The sequence below is a fragment of the Aquarana catesbeiana genome, linkage group LG03 (genome assembly GCF_042186555.1).
Source record: "Aquarana catesbeiana isolate 2022-GZ linkage group LG03, ASM4218655v1, whole genome shotgun sequence".
NCBI classification, from domain to species: Eukaryota; Metazoa; Chordata; class Amphibia; order Anura; family Ranidae; genus Aquarana; species Aquarana catesbeiana.
The window spans coordinates 114,871,470-114,896,659 of record NC_133326.1 but is presented as its reverse complement, the minus strand read 5'-3'; the positions used below and the strand labels follow the sequence as shown (position 1 = coordinate 114,896,659).

At 42.7% G+C, this 25,190-nt stretch overlaps 1 protein-coding gene across 2 annotated transcripts in view; it reads right to left on the bottom strand.

Annotated features, from left to right (window-relative positions):
• Positions 1-25,190, bottom strand: part of ICE2 (interactor of little elongation complex ELL subunit 2) — a 268,772-nt gene that overhangs the window by 185,177 nt on the left and 58,405 nt on the right. For both annotated transcript variants that reach the window (XM_073619024.1, XM_073619025.1), the window contains exon 2: positions 23,565-23,669. In XM_073619024.1, the coding sequence (XP_073475125.1) occupies positions 23,565-23,669 (105 nt within the window). The remainder of the gene's footprint in view (positions 1-23,564; positions 23,670-25,190) is intronic.

Below are 25,190 nucleotides of genomic sequence, written 5' to 3'. Positions count from 1 at the left end.
CCACTGAAAAACATCCCATAGCATGAATGCTGCCACCAACATGCTTCGCTGTAGGGACGGTATTGGCCAGGTGATGAGTGGTGCCTGGTTTCCTCCGGGCATGATACAGGCTTGATTGGTGGAGTGCTGCAGAGATGGTTGTTCTTCTGGAAGGTTCTCCTCTCTCCACAGAGAAACGCCGGAGCTCTGTCAGAGTGGCTATTTCGGCTGATTTCTTTCCTGGCTCCTTGGAAAAGGCTCTGTGACATTACCTGAGCATTTGTGAATGGGAAAAACGGAGGAAGAGGTAATCCCAGCCAAGATGAACATCAACACGCGTTCTAGTCAAGATGGCACCGCTCCACCGCTCCTCATGCATCCCTGGCATCCATGTCGGAATGGTTTGAAGATGGAGATGAACGCGTGCCCTCTCCACCACTGGCTCTGCTCTCCCAGACATCTCCTGGCAATGACGGCATGGAGGATGACCTGGAACCTACCCTGCTGGATGTCCTGAAAATAATTAAGGCAAATCATTCTGACCTCATGGGTAAGGTGGAGGAGCTTAAACTGGACATAACTATAATGCGCCAGGACATGCATAAGATTCGGGACCGGGTTTCAGATACAGAGCAGTGCATCAGTGAGTTGGAGGACATTGTTAACCCCGTCCTTCCTGCTATTTAAACCCGTGGCACCAAAATCAAATCGCTAGAAGATAAGGTTGACTATTTGGAAAACCGCTTGCACAGGAATAACCTCAAACTGGTGGGCCTGCCAGAGTAAGTGGAGGGTGCGACCTGGTATCCTTTCTGGAGAGTTGGTTTACCCAGGAGTTTGGGAAAGACTGCATCTCCCTGTTTTTTACCGGACAGAGCTCACAGAGTTCCAGGCAGACCACTCCCTAAGGGGAACCCTCCCCGCAACATGGTTATCCGTCTATTCAATTACCGAGACAGGGAAGCAATTCTACGCTCTGCTCAACTGAAAGGGAGCCTCAAGATTAACAATGCAACAGTGTCCCTCTTACCGGATTACTCCCCTGTGGTCCCCACTCTGAGAACCATGTACCAACAGCCATCCAATACTCCATGTTGTTTCCAGCCACCCTGAGGGTTGTCTACCAAGGCCAGGCGCATTTCTTTCAAACCCCCGTGAATACTCTCTCCTGGTTTGAATCTCTGCAACAGCCAAGTCATCCATCTGACCGTGCACCTGAAACCTGACCTGGGCTCTCCCTCTGGTAGAATGTCCTACCTTTTTTAATCGCAGCCCAAGGAAACATTTTGCTGGGGCAGGTATCTACAGTTCTTTTTTCCCTGACAAGAGGATTGGGATCCCCTCCAGGGAAACCTGGCTGCTATTGTTAGTTTATTCTTTGATCACTGACTGATCCAACATTCGTTCAATGACTGTGGCTGCAAAGGCCATGTTTGCTGTTTGGGACAAAAGCCTGCTCCTTGTTTTTTGCCTTGCCTCCGCCTCCCTCTGGGCTTGTAGCTGTGTGGGGACCGATGGTCAGTTCACACGGCTGAGCGCCCGTACTTTCTATTTGTTTGGTTTCATTTGTCTTTCGTTAACATGTCCAATGTCATGTGCATCTCCTGGAATGTGAGGGGGTTAAATTCTAAATTAAAGCGGGCCTCTTTGTCTTTCTCAAATCTCACAAACCACAAATACTGTGCCTCCAGGAGACACATTTAATGGGGTCTAAATTCCTAGCTCTTAAAAGGCACTGGGTAATGCATGGTTATCACTCCACCTACTCTAATTATGCCTGGGGGTGGAGTTTCAATTCTAATACGAAAAGGTCTCCCTTTTTCCTGTGATCAGGTTATTTCTGATCCTAATGGGCGATACATTTTTCTTCTATGTACTGTATATGCTGTGCCATTATTAGTGGAGGTATATGTTCCTCTCCCTGTCACGGCTGCAATCTTTGCTGAATTGAGTGTTCGCTTGTCAGAATTGTCAACGATTGCCACTCTCATTATTGGGGACTTCAGTTCGGTGCTGGACCCTTGTCTGGACCGACTGAAGCCCCTTCATTATGACTAAGTTGTTTGGTCAGTGGTGTGCTTCCTTTGGGTATGTTGACTTATGGCGACAGAAAAATGTCACGGCTAGGATTTATTGCTGTCAGTCTCAGCCATATCATACCCTCTCCAGGCTGGACTATGCTTTGGGGACACCAGATTTAGTCCTCTACATATAGTGTCATTCTTATTTCAAACGATATCTGACCATTCTGCCCTTTGTGTAGAGCTGATATTGGGTCATAGGGCAACATCCTGGCTGTGGAAGCTTAGTCACCTCTGGGTATCCACTTCAGAGTTTCAGGAACCCATCCATCAAGGTATGTCTCACTACTGGGAGGATAATGCCCGGTCCTCCTCTACGGGCCCCACATGGGATGCCTTAAAGGCGACTGTGCGGGGCTCATATATCTCTCACATTGCTAAACATAGGAAGACCACCCAGGCTAACCTCTGGGCCTTGGGGTCCTCCTTGGAGGCTGCTAGGGCCCAGTATTCTGCAGGCCCCACTCCGGATTCCCACGGCGTCCTAGTGGGGGCGCACAAGGCCCTTGACCTCCACAGGGTAGATACAACTTTGTCAGCTAGGTTGCATCAACACAGTGGGAAAAATGGAAAGCCGTTGGCTTACCTTTCTCGTACAGCATACATGGACAGGTCCATACCACAAATTCAACTACCAGTTGGCTCAGTTACCTCTGATCCTCTGACTATCAACCAGACATTCCAGTCCTTCTATGAACACCTATACTTGGATCTGGGGCCCCCTGCTGAACTTGTCGGCTGGGTTCATTGAATCCATTCAGTTGACTGCATTGGAAGACTCCTACACTTATTTTAGATCAACCCCTAACGACTGAGGAAATTACAGAGGCCATATATTCTCTCCCCCCAAAGACGACCCTGGGGTTAGATGGTTTACCTGCAGAATGGTACAAGAACTATGCGGAAGAGTTAGCACCAAAATTACATTCACTGCTTGAAGTGGCTGTTGAAGAGGGTGAACTTCCTCCCTTTATGTGTGAGGCATTGATAGTGGTGTTGCCCAAACCTGAGAAAGTCAAATTGTTATGTGGATCCTATCGTCCCATTTCACTGTTAAATAGCGATGCTAAGGTGCTGGCAAAACTTCTAGCTATGAGATTAAAAAAGGTCATTCTCCACCCAGATCAAACTGGGTTCATGCCTGGCAAAAGTACTTTTAACATTCGTTGTCTTTATTTGCATATTCACGGGGTAGCTATGGACCATAAAATTGGCCTGGTGTTATCCCTGGATGTGCTGAAGGCTTTTGACATGGTAACTGGTCCTTACTTTGGGAAACTATGCATCGGATGGGTTTTAGCCTTCAGTACATTAAATGGGTTTGCCTGCTCTACACTAACCCTAGGGCTAGGGTGTGCATTAATGGATATTTTGGAAGTATTCTCCTTGCAGAGGGGTACTAGACAGGGCTGCCCGCTCTCGCCACTTCTGTTTGCACTGGCAATAGGGCCTCTTGACAGACGGCGACGGTGGGGACATCTGCTATGGCGAGTTATCAGGAAAAAAAAAAAAAATCTCCCTCTATGCGGGCAAAGCCTTAACCACTTCAGCCCCGGAAGGATTTACCCCCTTCCTGACCAGAGCACTTTTTACAATTCGGCACTGCGTCGCTTTAACTGCTAATTGCGCGGTCATGCAATGCTCTACCCAAACGAAATTTGCGTCCTTTTCTTCCCACAAATAGAGCTTTCTTTTGATGGTATTTGATCACCTCTGCCGTTTTTATTTTTTGCGCTATAAACGGAAAAAGACTGAAAATTTTGAAAAAAAATGATATTTTCTACTTTTTGTTATAAAAAAAATCCAATAAACTAAATTTTAGTCATACATTTAGGCCAAAATGTATTCGGCCACATGTCTTTGGTAAAAAAAATGTCAATAAGCGTATATTTATTGGTTTGCGCAAAAGTTATAGCGTCTACAAACTAGGGTACATTTTCTGGAATTTACACAGCTTTTAGTTTATGACTGCCTATGTCATTTCTTGAGGTGCTAAAATGGCAGGGCAGTACAAACCCCCCCCAAATGACCCCATTTTGGAAAGTAGACACCCCAAGGAAATTGCTGAGAGGCATGTTGAGCCCATTGAATATTTATTTTTTTTGTCCCAAGTGATTGAATAATGACAAAAAAAAAAAAAAAAAAATTTACAAAAAGTTGTCACTAAAATGATATATTGCTCACATAGGCCATGGGCATATGTGGAATTGCACCCCAAAATACATTCAGCTGCTTCTCCTGAGTACGGGGATACCACATGTGTGTCACTTTTTGGGAGCCTAGCCGCGTACGGGGCCCCGAAAACCCAGCACCACCTTCAGGATTTCTAAGGGCATACATTTTTGATTTCACTCCTCACTACCTATCACAGTTTTGAAGGCCATAAAATGCCAAGATGGCATAACCCCCCCCCCAAATGACCCCATTTTGGAAAGTAGACACCCCAAGCTATTTGCTGAGAGGCATGGTGAGTATTTTGCAGCTCTCATTTGTTTTTGAAAATGAAGAAAGACCAGAAAAAAAATTTTTTTTTTTTCTTTTTTCAATTTTCAAAACCTTGTGACAAAAAGTGAGGTCTGCAAAATACTCACTATACCTCTCAGCAAATAGCTTGGGGTGTCTACTTTCCAAAATTGGGTCATTTGGGGGGGTTTTGTGCCACCTGGGCTTTCCATGGCCTCCGAAACTGTGATAGGCAGTGAAGAGTGAAATCAAAAATTTACGGCCTTAGAAAGCCTGAAGGCGGTTCTTGGTTTTCGGGGTCCCGTACGCGGCTAGGCTCCCAAAAAGTCCCACACATGTGGTATCCCCGTACTCAGGAGAAGCAACAGAATTTATTTTGGGGTGTAATTTCACAAATCCCCATGGCATGTTTGAGCAATATAACATTTAGTGACAACTTTGTGCAAAAAAAAAAAAAAAAAAAAAAAAATTTGTCTCTTTCCCGCAACTTGTGTCACAATATAAAATATTCCATGGACTCGACATGCCTCTCAGCAAATAGCTTGGGGTGTCTACTTTCCAAAATGGGGTCATTTGGGGGGGTTTGAACTGTCCTGGCATTTTATGCACAACATTTAGAAGCTTATGTCACACATCACCCACTCTTCTAACCACTTGAAGACAAAGCCCTTTCTGACACTTTTTGATTACATGAAAAAATTATTTTTTTTTGCAAGAAAATTACTTTGAACCCCCAAACATTATATATTATTTTAAAGCAAATGCCCTACAGATTAAAATGGTGGGTGTTTCATTTTTTTTTTTCACACAGTAATTGCGCAGCGATTTTTCAAACGCATTTTTTGTGGAAAAAACACACTTTTTTAAATTTTAATGCACTAAAACACACTATATTGCCCAAATGTTTGATGAAATAAAAAAGATGATCTTAGGCCGAGTACATGGATACCAAACATGACATGCTTTACAATTGCGCACAAACGTGCAGTGGCAACAAAATTAATACATTTTTAAAAGCCTTTAAAAGCCTTTACAGGTTACCACTTTAGATTTACAGAGGAGGTCTACTGCTAAAATTACTGCCCTCGATCTGACCTTCGCGGTGATACCTCACATGCATGGTGCAATTGCTGTTTACATTTGACGCCAGACCGACGCTTGCGTTCGCCTTAGCGCGAGAGCAGGGGGGACAGGGGTGCTTTTTTTTTTTTTTTTTTTTTTTCTTTATTATTTTTTTGCTTTTTTATCTTATTTTTAAACTGTTCCTTTCATATTTTTTTTAAATCATTTTTATTGTTATCTCAGGGAATGTAAATATCCCCTATGATAGCAATAGGTAGTGACAGGTACTCTTTTTTGAAAAAATTGGGGTCTATTAGACCCTAGATTTCTCCTCTGCCCTCAAAGCATCTGACCACACCAAGATCGGTGTGATAAAATGCTTTCCCAATTTCCCAATGGCGCTGTTTACATCCAGCGAAAACTAAGTCCTAAAATGCTCGTAGCTTCCGGTTTCTTAGGCCATAGAGATGTTTGGAGCCACTCTGGTCTCTGATCAGCTCTATGGTCAGCTGGCTGAATCACCGGCTGCATTCTCAGGTTCCCTGTTGAGACAGGAGAGCCAGAGAAAAACACGGAAGACGGTGGGGGGGGGGGGGACATTCCCTCCCACTGCTTGTAAAAGCAGTCTAGAGGCTAATTAGCCACTAGGATTGCTTTTACATGAAAGCCGACCGCTGGCTGAAAAGAATGATACCAAGATGATACCTAAACCTGCAGGCATCATTCTGGTATAACCACTCAAAGTCGTGAATGGCGTACCTGAAGACAAAAAAATGGTTAACAATAAAGCACAGTAAACGGTAAAGTATAAAAAATTGCATACCTGAAAAGCAAACATGATAAAACATAATAACAATAAAACATTGCAGAATAGAATACAGTAAAAAAGAGCAGAACACCAGAGAGAGAATAGAGAGAGAGAGAACAATAAAACGACAACTATTTTTTTTTATTTTTGTTTGTGTTTTTTTTTTTTTTTTTACACTTTTTTTTGTAACTGTAACTTTTATAACTGTAACCGGTTCCAGGTTCGGGTCTCTCAAAATGCGATGGCATCTTGGGAGACCCTGTGAAAGTGTGCCTAGTCTGTGCAATGCTGTACCCTACGCTAATACTCAACTAGTGAATGGTAGCGTTCAAAACATTCACCAATGCAAAGACCAGGATTGTCAGGACAGGAGGGACAATAATAGAGGGTGTCACGCCTATATCCGCGCTTGCTGCAGACACATCTTTTTTGGGGGGGTTCGTTGGGTAGGGGTACTCGGGAGGACATATAAATGCCTCTCATGCAGCCGACTGCATTTGGTTGGGGATGTGAATGGGGGAAATACGGGCGCTGCAGAAGTGGTGGGTTCCCAATTAGGATTGGCGAATGCAGCAGGAAGGGCATTATGGGCACGACGGGCCTGTGTTTTTCTTTTTGGTGGCAGCGGGACACTACTTGTGCTTGCCACCTCACCAGCTTGAACTGCACTTATGGGACTCGCCACGTCACCAAGTGTTACTGCAGTGCTGGTATGACTACGACCGGGGTGTACTAGGCCGCTGGTGCTTGCCAGTTCACCAAAACGCTACAAAAAAAAGTGACAGTGATCGATCGATACTGCACTTGGGTGGGCTGGGCCGGGCGGAGGGGCAAAACACAGGTGCTAGCAGGTATCTGGGCTGATCCCACTAACACTGCGTTTTTGGGAACCCTAAACTGCTGGGGACGCTAGTATAGATCTGATCGGATCAGATATTGATCCGATCAGATACTATACCACTAAGGGAGGCGTATGCTGCATGCGTGGGTGTTAGTGGTACTGGCGCTAATCTGACGCTGCTTGGGGCTGGTGCTTGCCAGTTCACCAAAATGCTACCAAAAAAACTGTTAGCGATCGCAGGGATCAGGCCTGACTCTGCGAACGCTGCAGTTATGCGTTTAGTGTTTTGTAAGTGACAGTGATCGATCGATACTGCACTTGGGTGGGCTGGGCGGAGGGGCAAAACGCAGGTGCTAGCAGGTATCTGGGCTGATCCCGCTAACACTGCGTTTTTGGGAACCCTAAACTGCTGGGGACGCTAGTATAGATCTGATCGGATCAGATATTGATGTGTTCAGATACTATACCACTAAGGGAGGTGTACGGTGCGTGTACGGTGCGTGCGTGGGTGTTCGCGGTACTGGCGCTAATCTGACGCTGCCTGGGGCGACGCATATCACCGCCGGGCGATCAGGGGGCTAAACCTTTATTCGGTAATAAACGGCGGGTGCCCTGACACTAAAAAAAATAAACGAACTAACCAGCGTCACCCGTAACAGTTATACGGTGATCAGTGGTGAAAGGGTTAACTAGGGGGCAATCAAGGGGTTAAAACATTTATTAGATAGTATATGGGGGTCCCTGTCGCTATAAAACGCTGACAGCGAACCTAAATATTTACGTTCCTAACTAGCGTCACCAGCGACACTAATACAGCGATCAGAAAAATGATCGCTTAGCGACACTGGTGACAGGGGGTGATCAAGGGGTTAAAACTTTATTAGGGGGGGTTAGGGGGGTACCCTAGACCTACAGGGGGCTAATACTAACTGTCCTACCACTGCTAACTGTCACAAACTGACACTATGCAGTAATCAGGAAAAAAACAAAACAAAACAAAAAAACCTGCTTGGTGTCAGTTTGTGACAGGGGGGGGGGGTGATTGGGGGGGGATCGGGGGGCGATCGGGGGGGGATCGGGGGTGTTTAGTGTGCCTGGCATGTTCTACTGTGTTGTGTGTGTGTGTTGTGCACTTACATGTCTTCTCTCCTCGGTGCTGGAACGGAAACTGGCCAGCCAAGGAGAGATGACATCACATCCTCTGCCTCTGTGTACTATACAGAGGCAGGGGATGTTTCTCATTGGCTGGGAGCGATCGCGAGGGGGGGGCCACGATCGGATGGTCTCCCCCTCGTCTCTCAACTCTCCCAGCCAAACGCCGACCGCCGATGGCACCGGGGGGGGGGTCCGATCGGACCCCCCGCCCGCGGGAAGGCAATCACGTACCAGGTACGTGATTTTGCCTGCCCGTGCCGCTCTGCTCACGTATATATGCGTGAGGCGGTCGGCAAGTGGTTAATATACTTTGAGGGCTCGGAGCAGTCCTTTATGTCCCTGATGGGAGTTTGGGAGGATCTCTGGGCTGTGTGTAGGATGGAAAAAAATCTGTTTTTCCAATAGGCCCCATTCTCAATTACGCATATTTACAACAAATCGAAACTGACAATTCAGCCCACCTTCAAATATTTAGGGATCCATATTAATGCGGGTCTGTCCTCTTTTAAATCTTTAAACGTAACACCAATTGTAACACACATGGAAGCTAGGTTAAGTACCTGGACCTCCTTGCCTCTCAACCTGATTGGTCGTGTAAACATTTTTAAAAATGATATATTTACCCAAATTCTTATATGTTTTTCGGGCATCCCCAGTTTTTTTGTCGAGAAATTTTTTCCAAAAATTAGATTTGCTTTTGTCCACCTTCCTCTGGCAGGGGGCACACCCACGTATTGCAAGGACATCTCTCCAAGCTACTAAATCTGATGGCGGTTTGGCCTGTCCGAATCTCTGGCACTATTTTTTGGCGTCGCAACTTACGCATGTCTATGACTGGTTCCTGGAGGTCCCCTCGAACTTCTCCACCTCTTTACTAACTGCAATCTATGTCTCCAAGGCCTCTATTGTGGATGCACTACACAGGTCAACAATTCAACACTGCTCACGTGGCTCTCCCATTGATATTAGCTGGCTGTCCTGGCAGGAGGGTAACAAAGTGTTATCACAATTGTCTCCTAATGCACCTCTGTGGCAGAACCCAAACTTCCCAGAGCTCCTGGGTCACCCGGACTTCCTGAGGTGGACAAGACTAGGTGTCACCCGTACCGCTCACATTTTTGTCAACAACATTTTTGTCTCCTTTGAGTAGAAGGCTTGTTGCAGAGTGAATAACAAATTATTTTTTAAATATCTTTTGTTACATCATGCCATTCATGCACAGTTTGGAGGTTTAACCCAGGAGCTCTCTGAATCACCACTAGGTGCGCTACTGTCATACCCAGACATTGAAAAACTGGTTACGACTTTCTATTCTCATTTTCAGTCGGCTGGGATCAACCCCTGCCAACTGGCTCAACAGAAATGGGAGGTTTCGATCCCTGGGCTGTCCGAGGAGGGGTGGGAAGAAGTTTATACACCAGTTGCACTATACTCCTGCTAGGTTAGCCCGTATAGGCTTTGTATCCGCTGCTTTCTGTTCCCGTTGTGGGTCTAAGGATTGCTGGTCATTTGCATATGTTTTGGTCTTGTCCTGCCTTGTCATATTAGAAAGACATATTTTCGATTTTTTGACAATACTTTAGTTACCTGTCCCCGATTCTCCGGAAGTAGGGTTGCTTGGTGTGTTAAATGACTTTGTACACAGGACGCATGCTCGAACACTTGTGCGTATCCTATTATTCTAGGTTAGGAAATTAATTTGACTACTATGGAAAAATGCCTCTGCTTCAGATATACAAATCTTTTACCGCATGGTGAATAAAGTTATACCTATTTACAAACTCATTTACAACAGTAGGGCCTGCCCAAAAAAGTTTTTCAAGGTTTGGCAGCTTTGGCTTGATATTGTGGACTCCTTCTGGAAGGACACTTCGCTCTCCCAACAATAAAGAGTGATTGAAACGGGCTCCTATCATTGTATCTGTGTTTCGCTACATCCCAGGTTGCTGGCTCCCTGACTCTTCTGTTTAATGGTGAGGGAAGGTGTGGAGAGGCTTGAGTGAGGCTGTGTGTGTGCGAATGTTTGAGTGTGCAAGGTTGATGGATGTTCCTTACTGTCTTTAGTATTGGTTGTAATGTACATATGCTGGACCCATAGCAGTCCATCTCAGGCAATATTGCAATAATATGTTCGGATATCCTCCTCTGTTTGGAGGTTTGTGCCTATGTTATTGCTGTTATTGTATGTTGGCCATTTGTTCTACACAATCACTAAGTGCAATTAATACTTTGTACAATGCCTGTTGAACCTATAATTTTTGAAAATAAATACTTAAAAAAAAAAAAAAAACCCTCTTTCCATTTATGGATGATGGAGGTCACTGTGCTCATTGGGACCTTCAGTGCTGCAGAAATGTTTCTGTACCCTTCCCTAGAGCTGTGCCTCGATATAATCCTGTCTCAGAGGTCTACAGACAATTCATTGGACTTCATAGATTGGTTTGTGCTCTGACATGCACTGTTAACTGTAGGACCTTAGACAGGTGTGTGCACCTTTCCAAATCATTTTCAATCAACTGAATTTACCACATGTGGACTCTAATCAAGTTGTAGAAGCATCTCAAGGATGATCAGTGGAAACAGGATGCACCTGAGCTCAATTTTGAGTGTCATAGCAAAGGCTGTGAATACTTATGTACATGTGATTTTTTTCATTTTTTATTTTAATACATTTTCAAATATTTCAAAAATACGTCTTTTACGTTGCCATTATGGAGTATTGTTTATAGAATTTTGGAGGAAAATAATTAATTTAATCCATTGGAAGAAGGCTGTAACATAATGTGGAAAAAGTCAAGCACTGAATACTTTCTGGACGCACTGTATGTAAACAATGCAGAACTCCGTCCAGACAGCAGGATTTGATGGATTTTCTTTCCCTGCAAAGCAGGAAAAGAAAAGCCATCACTTCCCTTAATGTGAGCAGCAAATTAGTACACACAAACACTGATTAGGCACACATTAACCCTTGAAATATGGCGTAAACAACATGAATCATTGATCCATCCTGCCTTGTATCAACGGTACAGTCTGGTGGTGGTGTAATGGTGTGGGGGATAATTTTTTGGCACCTCAGTACCAACTGAGCATCGTTTAAACGCCACGGCCTACCTGAGTATTGTTGCTGACAATGTCCATCCCTTTATGACTAGAGTGTACCCATCTTATGATGTCTACTTCAAGCAGGATAATGCACTATATCACAAAGCTCAAATCATCTCACCTCTGGTTTCTTGAACATGACAATGAGGTCACTGTACTCCAATGGCCTCCACAGTCACCAGATCACAATCCAAAAGAGCACCTTTGGGATGTAGTGGAATGGGAGATTCGCATCATGGATGCGCAGCCAAGAAATCTGCAGCAACTGCGTGATGCCATCATGTCAATATGGAACAAAATCTCAGAGGAAATTATCCATACCTTGTTGAATCCATGCCAAGATTAATTAAGGCAATTCTGAAGGCAAAAGGGGGTCCAACTCGGTACTAGCAAGGTGTACTTAATAAAGCAGGCTGTCACTGTATATATTTTATTTAAAGCAGAGGCCCTAGAGAATAAATTGGTGGGTATTGCAATTTTTTAATAACACAGCTTTAAAACAACAATTTCTAAAAACATGCCTTGTGACAGCAGTAGGCAGTGACAGGTACTCTTTATGGAGAGATCTGGGGTCAATAAGACCCGAAATCCCTCCTCTGCCCTTAAAAGCATTTAATCACACCAAGATCAGTGTGATCAAATGCTCATCGCTTCTGGAACACTATATCAGAGGGGGACAGAGTGGTTCCAGTCTTTGTGTGCCTCTATCAGCCGGCGGAAGCGCCAGCTGGTCAATCAGGTGTCTCAGTGATGTGGGACAGCACGCGGAAGGCAGCAAGATGTCCCCTCCCACTGCTTGTAAAAGTGATCCAGTGGCTAGATAGCCACTTGGATTACTTTTACAAGAGATCAGGTCGGGGGGGGGGGGGGGTCAGTTGGGAGGCGGTATAGACCGTACTGTCAGTAGACTATGAGGACAGATATCAGTGGGGTCTTGGTTCCCTGTACAGTGGTCGTACCCCGGACTACCAGGTCAGGAGACTGGTGTACCTCTGTGTGCTAGATCAGAGTTGGTCTTGATCACTGACAGTTTTCTTAACAGAGAACAGGCAGTAATCCTTTAATAAATTGTCCCTGCCACACTGACAGATTTGAAAAGTCGCGGTAGTAAGAACTACCTGAATTTGCCACTTGTGTCGGTAATGTTACTGCCACTGGCGCAAATGCTTACCTGAGTTAGGCAAATGTAATTTTAAGGGAACTACTGCCAGAACAGTCATTGGGGCCAAAATGATTTCCCTGAATCTGTTTTTAGGTAGGAGAAAAAAAAAAATGTGTACTATTGTTTCTTTGCCCTACCATAACAAATAACAAATAGTGCACACACCAATCAGCCATAATATTATGAATACCGATAATCAATGTTATTCACATTACCTATCTCGTTACAATGGTATGTGAAAGTCGGTGGGATAGATTAGGCAGCTTTCTTGGCCATTTTTCAGAGAATATGAATGATAACACAAAAACATTTTTCACTCATTGATAATAAATGGCTTCAGCCAAACACTATCAACAGTGTTTACTCTTTAAATCATATTCACAATTATCATAATTATGATTTAATTTATTTACGGTTTATTGATAATAAATGGCTTCAGCCAAACACTAACCATGAGTGAAAGAAAAGTTTGTGTTAATCATATTTTATGAAAAATGGCCAAGAAATCATAAATTCTGCCAGGGTATGACTTATGAGCACAAAATTATAATTACTGTATAATTACTGAAAATTATAATTATTCTTTTTCACCATGAAAATCGGGTGCAAATAACGAGTGCGTGTTATATGCAAATACTTCAATTACATACAGTGAGAATCTTATGTTTACTTGGCAGCCTTGGATTCTCACTGTATGTAATCTGTCGGCGCTCGTGCCGCCCCCCCTCCCTGTCCCCTCTAGGCTGCAGATGGGCATCGATCAGGCTACACTGATGGCAACGGTGAGGCTGCTGCATTGAAGGCAATGGCGAGACTGCTGCATTGATGGCAATGACCCTTATTTTGCTTCAAAGTTCCTTATTTAAAATTGACATTTTTTCCCTGAAACTTCCCCCTTAAAAAGAATCTGCGTGTTATACGTCAATACTAATTGTGTATATATATATATATATATATATATATATATATATATATATATATATATATATATATATATATATATATATATATATATATATTTTATTATTATAGTATATTACAATTTTGTGCTTTCTTTTTTTTTTTAAATTGTGTGATGTGTTTATTGTGCTATGTTTGTATTTCAATGTTTTGTTTTGCATTACACACAGTTGTGCTGCAGCCCACTTCACATTAATGTGTCAAATTTAGCGGCGGTACCACCTGCTGAATACCAACCATGTCATTTACGTTTTGCCATGGCAAGGGTGCAGCCCTAGGTGGCTGCATTGTGTTAAACAGGCAGTTTGACTAGTGGAAAAACTGTGGCTCAATTGGCTGCTTTTGCCACCCCCCAGTCACCCGTGTGATTAAGCACATACCTGGAGAAAGTGTGAATGAACCACAAGTGCGGTGATCTGTTGCGGTGGAAGATGGAACTTGTAGTTCACATATCTCTGTCACTGACTGACGTGGCTGCATGGGTGGAGTCACACACAGTCACACCAATTTCAAATCTGACAGCTGCTGAAGGAGAGAAGGACCCCCATATGCTGTCACAAGTTAAAGAAGTGTTTTGGAGGTATGGTCTGCTTGCCACCATCTTACACCATAAATATGGGTGTAAAACATACCAGTCGTAAGGGTGGAGTTAGCGTTTTATAAAGTGGACTAAAACAGAGATATGGGGGTCTGGTTAGTGGAATAAACACACACACACACACACACACACAAAAATTGTTTTCTTAACAAAGAAAAACCTTTTATTTTGTTTTGGAGAGACTGTGGAAGGGTTAGAGAGTGTCAGGGTCCCTATTGCCTCGCTCACACGGGGTGTAAAAAACGCTGCATACAGATACGTGCGAGATCTAGTTCTGCACACGTCGGTATGCAGCATAATTAGAATTGTGCCTTTCAGAGAGGTGCATTGGGGGTCATTATGTAGCACTGCATTTAGCAGCATTAAAAAAAAATTAGAGCAGAGGTGTGTCCTTGGCCATACAGATCCCAAGTTTTTACTGCATGTACACGTGCAAGCTCGCCTAAATGCTTCTAAACACTTTAAAACGCAATGGATGATAAAAGTTTTTAAACATCAATTTTTCTGTCAGCAGGAACCTGTGTGCCCTTCTAAAAAACACACATACCTGTGAAAACGAGGCCATTCTTCTCTTCCACAAGGACACAAACAAAACATGTATTATAGCAAAAAAAAAAAAAAGTTTTCTCTTCAAAAGTGTCGCTCTTTGTTTATAGCGCAAACAATAAAAACTGCAGAGGTGATCAAATACCACCAAAAGAAAGCTCTATTTGTGGTAAAAAAAAAAAAAAAAAAGAAGGAAGTCAATTCAGTTTGGGTACAGCGTCGCACGACCGCGCAATTGTCAGTTAAAGCGACGCAGTGCGGTATCGCTAAAAAAAATGGCCCGTCATTAAGGGGGCGAAACCTTCCTGGGATTAAGTGGTTAATAAGGTACTCCACATTAAGAATTATGCTGCCAAAATTAATGTGTGCTGTAAATTGCCCCAACCATTTCTTCTTGCCGGAGGCTGCCATTTTGCTGAAGCCCAGAGCCTATGAGCAGCAGTAAATCTTCAGGCTGTCAGCAGATCAGCCTCTACATTTTAGGCACCATGCCTAAAAGTAGAGAGCAACTGAGCATGTGCAGAGCAGGGCGAGTTTGGATTTTAAACAGTATATGTACAGAATATGTTACCCCAACACTTCATATTCCTGATATTCCCCAGCTTTAATGCCGCTGAGAACAGAGGAACGTGATCACTTATTAAAAAAAAAAAAGGGAAGAAAAAAATTTAAAAATAAAATTAATTCTTTTTATATCTATACAAGAATGTTTTGCATTTTATTTCTATTTAAAACTAAAAGGGTGTTTTACAAAGTGATAGTTTACAATCACTTTAATGATTTACATAGCTGTACCTGTAAAAATGGGCCAGCATAAAGTAATCAAGCAAGACTTAAAGCTGATCGTCACTGCATCTGAGCATCACAAACTAAAAACTATTTAATTCATTTTTAATATTCAGAGCAAACTCCCCCATCCTTACATGTCCCCATGCTTTACTTTGTTGAGAAAACACTTTGAAAAAAAATCCCCTATCATTTCTGGTCATTGCCATCTTGGAGTAAGGGCAAATGATTCATGTAGAATATACTCCCTGGAATCCATCTGCCCTTAGCTCAAGCATGTTTGCAGGTGTGCCAAGCTGAGAAAACCCTTCCTCCTGAAGACTCCTGGGATGTAAGCCACCACTTGCCTAAGCAAGAAATCAGGACGTAACTGAAGAAATGCAGAAAAAAAAAAGGGAAGAAGTTTAACCGCTTGCTGACCAGCTGCCGCAGTTTTACTGCGGGAGAATGGCATGGCTGGTCGAAACGACATTACCTTACTTTGCTTCGCCTTTTGGCCACTAGGGACGTCAATTTTGTTTGGGTAAAGCGTTGCACGACCACGCAATTGTCAGTTAAAGCGACGCAGTGCCATATCACAAAAAATGGCCTGGTCATTGAGTAGCCAAATCTTTCAGGGCTGAAGTGGTTAAAACAAATATGATATACTTTCCTATATATTTTCTAATGGTAGCAGCATGTGGAATACAAATAATCAATGTTAACTGACAGAGTAAAGTTACACTTTAATTTTCTGACTAAATTGACACATCTATGACAATAAAGCTGGACATTTTTAAAGCAGTAAAATTTTGTAGCGATCCCAAAACACAGGTGGAAAATAAGTCAAAATCAACAAACCAAAAAGGTAGGGATGCACCGAAATTTTGGCCGCCGAAACATATCGGCCGAAAATGGGATTTTCGGCAAAATGCCGAAAGAGAATTCTTGCCGATAATGGCGCAGAAAATCGCGCATGCGCAATCCTCGCAGTTAAGACACCGCACCCGTAAGCACGTTCTCTGCACGTTCCCGGCTGAGACGCTGGCACCTTCCCCACGGACACTCCTCGTGCTTGAGAGACGCTGCTGGGACCCAAGAGACGCTGCTGGGACCCGAGAGACGCTGCTGGGACCCGAGAGACGCTGCTGGGACCCGAGAGACGCTGCTGGGACCCGAGAGACGCTGCTGGGACCCGAGAGACGCTGCTGGGACCCGAGAGGCGGCTTCATAGAGGGCTGCACATAGCATACTCAAGTACAAGAGTGGGCACTGTCCCTCCTGCATGGCTACCATTACTACTATTCGCCGGTGAGAATTTTGCCTTATTTAAACTGACAGAAACAATCCAACTAGTAGTATTATTTTATTTTATAGTACTGAAACTGAAATGATGATCTGTCTATAGCAGTCAAACAACATGTATTACTTACTACTTGGCCTTTGTTAAACAACAAGCCAGCACTCTTGCCACGCAATACTAGTATTAAAAATTTCTGTCTGTGCACTGCAGTAGATCTGACTTGTAGCAAAAAGATTTTGTATAATTGAACTGATTAAATATGATTTGATTTGAAATGGAATGGTATGGAATGCATTGCAATTGCATGCTATTTATTTTATTAGCTATTCTGTAGCTATAAAATGTATGCGCTTGTTGTCATTGAATATAGTTATACTAAACATGACAACAAGCGCATGACTTTTTTAAACATGACATGACAGTATGCAATAAATATAATATAGTTATTTAGTATAACTTATACTACTAGTATACTACCCTGACAAAGTGTCAAATTCAATGACAACAAGCACAAGTTTATAGTATACTACAGAATAGCTAAAAAAAATAAAACAGCATGCAGTTGCAAACTGCAAGCAATCCATTCAATTTCAAATCAAATTTAATCAGTTCAACTATCTTTATCTTTTTGGTACAAGTCAGATGTACTGCAGTGCAGACATAACTACCTTGCATGGTAAGAGCTGCACCGTTTAAAAAAAAAAAAAAAAAAAAAGGATTGGTTAGTTTTTTATTTTTTAAAGCTGCTTTCTGGGGTTTAGCTTTTAAATTGATTTTGTCCTTTTTTTTCCCCCCTCAGATTTCACTCCCACTATAAAAAATCATTCTATGCTATTATTCTGCGCTACCAGCAAAGGTGGACCATGTCTGCAGTGTGGAAATATTTTAAAGTTTCTATTAAAGACCCCAAATTTGCAATCTGTAGTCTTTGCTCAGCAGATATTTCAAGAGGGGGTATAGTGCCAAGGCATTTTTCAACAGGTTTGATAAACCACCTGAAAACACGTCATCCAGTTCAGCATGCAGATTATAAGAAAACAGTGCCACTTTCAAAAAGTGCCTCAGGCTTAACACCATCTGTGGCCACAGTCTTTGAAAAGGTTAAAAAAATATGCAAGTGACAGTCCCAAAGCTCATGCCATTACTGATAAAATTATGGAATTTATTGCATTAGACGACCAGCCATTCTCTGTTGTGGAGGACGCTGGATGCCGTAGGCTCATGCAACATATTGAGCCATGTTACGCACTACCAAGCAGATGCTACTTTGCAGATACCTGTCTACCTGAATTGTTTTGCAGTGTTAGAAAACATGTTCATGAGCTCATGACTACCGACATCATAGCATTCAGTTTTACTACCGACATTTGGAGTTCAGACGTCAGTCCAACGAGCATGCTTAGCCTGACAGCGCAGTGGATAGATGACAAATTTCAATTGCAAAACATCCTACTTAACGCATGTGAGTTTGTTGGATCACATACAAGTGAAGAGGAACACACTCCCTCCATATCTGATATGTTTGAAGAAATTTTACACGAATGCACCCCAATCCATAGTGGTGCCACAACAAGTGCAGCTACCCAACAGCTGGACATTTATTTAGCTGAACAGCCTATTGCCAGAAGCGACAATCCCCTTGAGTACTGGCGCATCAACAAAAGAACGTTTTCCCGTGCTTACACAGATTGCACGCAGATATTTATCTGCCCCAAGCACCAGTACAGAGAGTGAGAGACTATTCAGTCTAGCATCTCATATTCTTGATGAGAACAGAAACAGTCTCTCCTATGAGAAAGCTGAACAGCTTTTGTTCTTAAAGCGAAATCTGACACTTTTACTGAAATAGATTTAAAAATCCGTAGCATAGACCAATTCATTTACCATGTTGAACATAGTAAATTAATTGGTATTGGACTGTGCTATTGGACAATTGGAACATACAACATAGTATGACTACCTAGTATGTTCCAATTGTCTTGTTGTGCCATTTGTTGGTTGTTCATTGTAGTTCTTCTACAGTTTTTTGCACTTCAATTTAAGAGAGAACTCCAGCTTTTGAACTACTGTACCATAGTTTGTTGCTGTTGGGCTAAACTATGTCTCTCCCTAAGCTGTCAGCCCGCTGCATGTGCAAATGCAAAACTGTATGTTCTGTATCTGTGGTTGTCTACATACTACAGTACTATACCGCACTGTGTTCCGGCTATGGGCGGTGACTTCCATAAACACAGACTAGACTAGTCTACATTGCTTGCTTTGATTGGCTGAGCACCGCTGCTGTAGACTAGTCTGTGTTCCACTTCCAGGATGTCCCCGCCCATACCCGGGGCCGGAACACAGTGCGGTCTACTGTATTAACTAGTATGTATCTAACCTGCAGCTACATACATACATACATACATACACTTTTATATGGCACATCCAGCCGCTGACACCTTAGGGAGAGAACTTGGGGAAAAAAACTACTAGTTCTCATGCAAGTTGAAAAACAATAATAAAATAAAAATGTTATTATAGCATAGCAGATAGCACTGTACTATGTTATATATACAGAAACTGTGAAACAGAATAACGGCCTTCTGCCATATTTCTGTTATGGTTGAGAGAGTTGTTCTTTAAAGTACTACTTACTTATACATAGTTTGTTCTGTTGTTGGGACAAATTATGTCATTGTCTCTCCCTAAGCTGTCAGCCCATTGCATGTGCAAAACAGTATCTTCTGTCTGTGGCTGTCTACATACTACAGTACCGCACTCTGTTGCGGGTTTGGGCATTGACTTCCATAAACACAGACTAGTCGGGGGCGTGGCCGCGGCACGGAACGGAGCAGACGTGTGTGAGCTGAGCTCCATCTAACCCGCTCCACACAGCGCTTTCTGCAGCAGCATCCAACACCCAGGCACCAGTCTAAAGAGATGCCAACGCGGAGGAAACAATCCCCGCTGCCCTGGAGAACCCCACGACTCCGTTCCAGCTCTTTGGAGGCTTTTTTTGGAGGAAGCAGGCGACAAGGAGTAGAATCCAAGATGGCGCCGGGTGAGTCCTCACAGGCCGCACACGAGGCATCCCAGATCCTGTCACCGTGCCATCCACCTGCATCCCCTCTCCCCCCGTCCTCTCCAGATTCCCGAGGGAGCCCTTTCAGTAGTCCGAGCCGGCAGGATGCAGGGAGGAACCGCAGCCATATCCCACAAAGATCGCCACATACCTTTATGGCGAACCCTGCTGTCTCCCCCTCCTCTAGCTCCAGGATCCCTCATTCCATGGTCCCTGGGCGCAGAGGCTCGCAGATAGCCCTGGACGACGGAGACCTCCGGTCACACATTCTTGCCCTCCCCACATGGGCTGACCTGGAGGGTTTTATGACCCGCATGGAGAAAGCCTTCAGAAAAGACATTGAAGACCTGCAGGCAGACACAGCTCATATTGGGGGCAGAGCGGAGGCCTTGGAGGCGACAGGAGACTGTGGCTCTACAGACACACTGCAGGATGCAAGATCAACGGATTGACTCTTTGCTTGATCAACTTGACGACGCAGAGAATAGGAGCCGAAGGGTTAATATCCGTATACGCGGCCTACCTGAGGCCACAGGCCCCAGGGACATAATTCCTTCACTTCAGGGACTATTCACGCAGACTCTTGGCAAAGAGGCTCCGGATCACATAGAGATTGATCGTGCGCATCGGGCCCTTAGACCCCCCTCTGAGGATCCTGACAAACCCCAGGACATTATTTGCAAATTGCATAAATGCACCGTAAAGGAACGTATCATGTACCATGTCAGAGGAACCCGCCACGTGGACTTTGACGGAGCCCTACTGTCCTTATTTCCGGACTTATCCAGTCGCACGTTGATGCAACGCAGGGCCCTTAAACACTGTTGACAGTCCTGCAGGATGCACACCTAGTATACCGCTGAGGATTCCCCTTCAGTCTCTCGGTCACCAAGGGAGGCCAGCAAGTCACTTTACGGAACAAGTCAGACTTACCTCACTTTCTTTCCCGCCTCGGCTTACCTACAGTGGACATTCCTGATTGGCGTACACCCACTGATGTCCCAGCTCGTCCAGAACCCTGGCGACAGGCTCGTCGCAGATGTCGCAACAAACCCCGTGATGGTAATGCTGTTACCGCTGAGCAAGGTCCCTCTTCTTCCCCGGCTGCACGTTGATGGCAGGGAACAACATCGGAGGACTTAATCTTCCATCTGCAGGACTGGTGTTTTGTCAGTGTTTCTGTTTTGTTTATCTAACTTTTTGCTGCTGCAAATAATCTGCACGCACTTCTGATTTTCAGATGTGCTCATATAAGGGAGCGGGTCCCCTGATGGGGCTCCCTCCTGATGTCTCCCCACTCACCCCCATAGGTGAACTCCTGGGAGTTACACTCCTCGGCCGAGGATGTCCACGATGCGTGGGTTGCCCGAACCTTGTGGAGCTGGCTGGCCGGAAGGCAACCCTTGCACCGAAGTTAGTGTTACTTACATGCCCAGCTCATATAATATATATATATATGGACAGCGCTCGCAAAAAAATATATTAAGTACATACATCATCAATTGTGTTGCAGCTGCTGGATACAAGTACTGTGACTTTAAATAGAAATACAAACAAAACCTGCGCTGGCAACTTCTAAAGTATATAAAAAAAGGAAAAGAAAAAAAGAATATATAAAAAAAGAATATATAAAAAAAATATATATGTATAGTTGGTGGTGATGTCGCCAGATAGTGATGTCGCTAATCAGATGCGACTATTCAATACAAATCGTGACATATTATTTGATATTTGCTATTCGTGACCATTAATGAGTGTTGCTACCTCTAAAGATATATATGATATGTGTAGCCATATAAGGAACATATAAAAAACATTAATAGCCCCAATACATAAACAATAAAAATCAAAACTAGATGTAAATTGTCCTTCAACGAGAATAACAAAAGCAGCAGACTTCAATCTTCCAACCCGAAAGGTTAATGACAGTCAACCAGAATGCTGTGTTGCATATAGAGAGATGAAGTAAGGCTTATACTGCTGACACTATAACAAGACCTTGGGAGCCACAGACCTCACGTTCCACCCAAAAATTAGAAAGAAAGAAATATAGTGTAAACCTGTGAGGTACAAGATCAATTGCGCATAATAGCGCTACTCACAGAACGGACATGCAGAGCAGGCATTCAGATTTTAGTTGGTCATCGCCGCTGAGCGGCGTGCGCTCCACTGACTACAGGAAGTGATGTCACTGGTTCTCAGGCGTAAGCCGGATGTTGCGTCGACACGTTTCGCCCCTCCCCCAGGGCGTTATCAAAGACTTCAGTCTTATATAGTCGCATCTTACTAGCGACATCACCACCAACTATACATATATATTTTTTTATATATTTTTTTTTTTTTATATAGTCTTTTTTCTTTTCCTTTTTTTATATACTTTAGAAGTTGCCAGCGCAGGTTTTGTTTGTATTTCTATTATTCTAAATAGGAAACCTTAATTTTGTTTGCAAATATCAAAGATTATAACTACCAGCAAGAATAAGTCCTTACATTTAAAGGGCAGCACCTGTTAGCGGGCATCCACCCACCTGCTGCCGCCACGTCCCTGAACATGTTGTGTCACTGTCGCATCAGCTGTCCTAATAACGGGAATGGGACTGCCGGAGAGTCAACAGCGGGTCAGAGGAGGACAGTTGCCCTTTAAAAATTAGGATTTAAATCGAGTTAATTTAAATCAAGCCTTTTTACTAGTGATTTAATTCAACTTGATTTAAATTAAATACACCCTGGTTGCTATTACAATTTTGTCCACCAGGAACATTAAAAAGTAGGTTGCAGTGCATCCGGGAACTCCATCGATAGGTTCATTCAGTAACACACATTTAATTCTGTGACACATATTCACTATTCCCTGTGAATATGCACTGCCGTGTCACACATTTTACAAAGCCGGCTTTTTTAACTACAAGGGGTGCTGAAGAAGAGTTTCAGGAGTCAGTACAGAAATCACAAGCAAGGTATGCAATATTTGAAAATGAAAAATGAGCCAAAGGACTGAACAAAGAAGGAGCTGCAAAGCATGCAAGGAATCCAGGAAAGAGATGGCCAGTAGATAGGCAGCACTCACAATATAAACAGAGATTTCTTGAGTTAGCTTATATTGGATTGTCAAATGTAACTATTGTTTGCATTGTTATTACAATGCTGATGTTATCAAATTAAAATGTAGGCTGTGACTACTGATCTCCTTTAATTTGCCCTCCTTTGAAAATGCCAAAAAATCACAGTTTATTTAAAAACGGATAATATACATATGGTACCTATGGAATGTTTGCTCTTTCCTCATGTTCTCTTTTGTAAAACTTCTATTTAAATAAACAGTTATACAAAAAAAAAAAAAAAAAAGAACCACACACACACACACACACACACACACAACAAAACAGATGACAAACAAAATCCACAATGACCAAAAAGGATCTTGATGTTTGTTGATTAGGTTTATTCTGTAGTTGTATTGATTTATAAAGTTAATATACTATATTTCATAGCACTTTACACCACATACATAGTCATTATATGTTAAAGTGAGTATGGCAGGATGGATGCAACCATTGTATGGATCAAAGATCTGATGGCTAAGATATATACCATACATAAAAACAAATATAGTGATTAGCTAAACATACAAAATAGTTTAAAGAACATGGAGTGACAAGAAAAAAAAAGATACTTTACTTGTTACAAAGAAGTAAAAGTTCGGAAACAGTGGGACCCAGGGAAAATTTTTCATACGACTCTCGGGTGAAAAAAGTATTTCTACCATTGTAAGGTTCAATATCCCTGTAAAGAGAAAGAAAACATTTCAAACCCATATACTGTAGTGTAGACCGAAGTCAGAAAGTGTGACTTGCAATAACTGTGAGTGTTGTTGCTGGCTGGCCTAACATTCCACCAGATGTATGTCAGTATCAAGTTTCACTTTTGACTGGATTACATCTTTAACACATGAAAATGCCTTAAAATTAAAAGCAAACTTTAACCACTTGACAACTGGGCACTTAAACCCCCTTCCTAACCAGACCAATTTTCAGCTTTCGGTGCTCTCACATTTTGAATGACAATTACTCAGTCATGCAACACTGTACCCATATGAAATTTTTGTCCTTTTTTTCACACAAATAGAGCTTCCTTTTGGTGGTATTTAATCACCGTTGTTTTTTTTTTTTTTTTTTTGCGCTATAAAAGAAAAAACACTGAAAATTCGGTAAAAAAAATTGAAATTTTCTTTGTTTCTGTTATAACATTTAGCAAATTAGTAATTTTTCTTCGTAAATTTTGGCCACAATTTATACTGTTACATATCTTTGGTAAAAATAAGTACAAATCGGTGTATATTATTTGGTCTTTGTGAAAGTTATAGAGTCCAAAACTATGGTGCCAATATCTGAAAATTGATCACACCTGAATTACTGACGGCCGATCTATATTCTTGAGACCCTAACATGCCAAAAAAGTACAAATACCCCCAAATGACCCCTTTTAGGAAAGAAGACAATCCAAGGTATTTAGTAAGAGGCATGGTGAGTTTTTTGAAGTTGTCATTTTTTCCCACAATTCAAGATTTTTTTTTCCACAAAATTGTCATATTAGCAGGTTATTTCTCACACACCGCATATGCATACCACAAATTACACCCCAAAACACATTCTGCTATTACTCCCGAGTATGGCGATACCACATGTGTGAGACTTTTACACAGCGTGGCCACATACAGAGACCCAACATGCACGGAGCACCTTCAGGCGTTCTGGAGCACCCGGGCCAATTCTGACATTTCTCTCCTACATGTAAAAATCATCATTTATTTGCTAGAAAATTACATAGAACCCCAAAACATTATATATGTTTTTTTTAGCAAAGACCCTAAGAATACAATGGCGGTTGTTGCAACTTTTTATCTCGCACGGTATTTGGGCAGCAATTTTTTTAACTTTTTTTGGGGGAAAAAAAAACAGTTTTGTGCTTTAAAAAAAAAAAAAAAAAACAGTAAAGTTGGCCCAATGTTTTTGCATAATGTTAAAGATGAAGTTACGCCGAGTAAATGGATACCTAACATGTCACCCTTCAAAATTGCACACGCTCGTGGAATGGCGCCAAACTTCGCTACTTAAAAATCCCCATAGGCGACGCTTTAAATTTTTTTTTACTGATTACATGTTTTGAGTTAAAGAGGAGGTCTAGGGCCAAAATTATTGCTCTTGCTCTACCGATCGCACCGATACCTCACATGTGTGGTTTGAACACCGTTTTCATATGTGGGCGGGACTTACGTGTGCATTCGCTTCTGCATGCGAGCACATG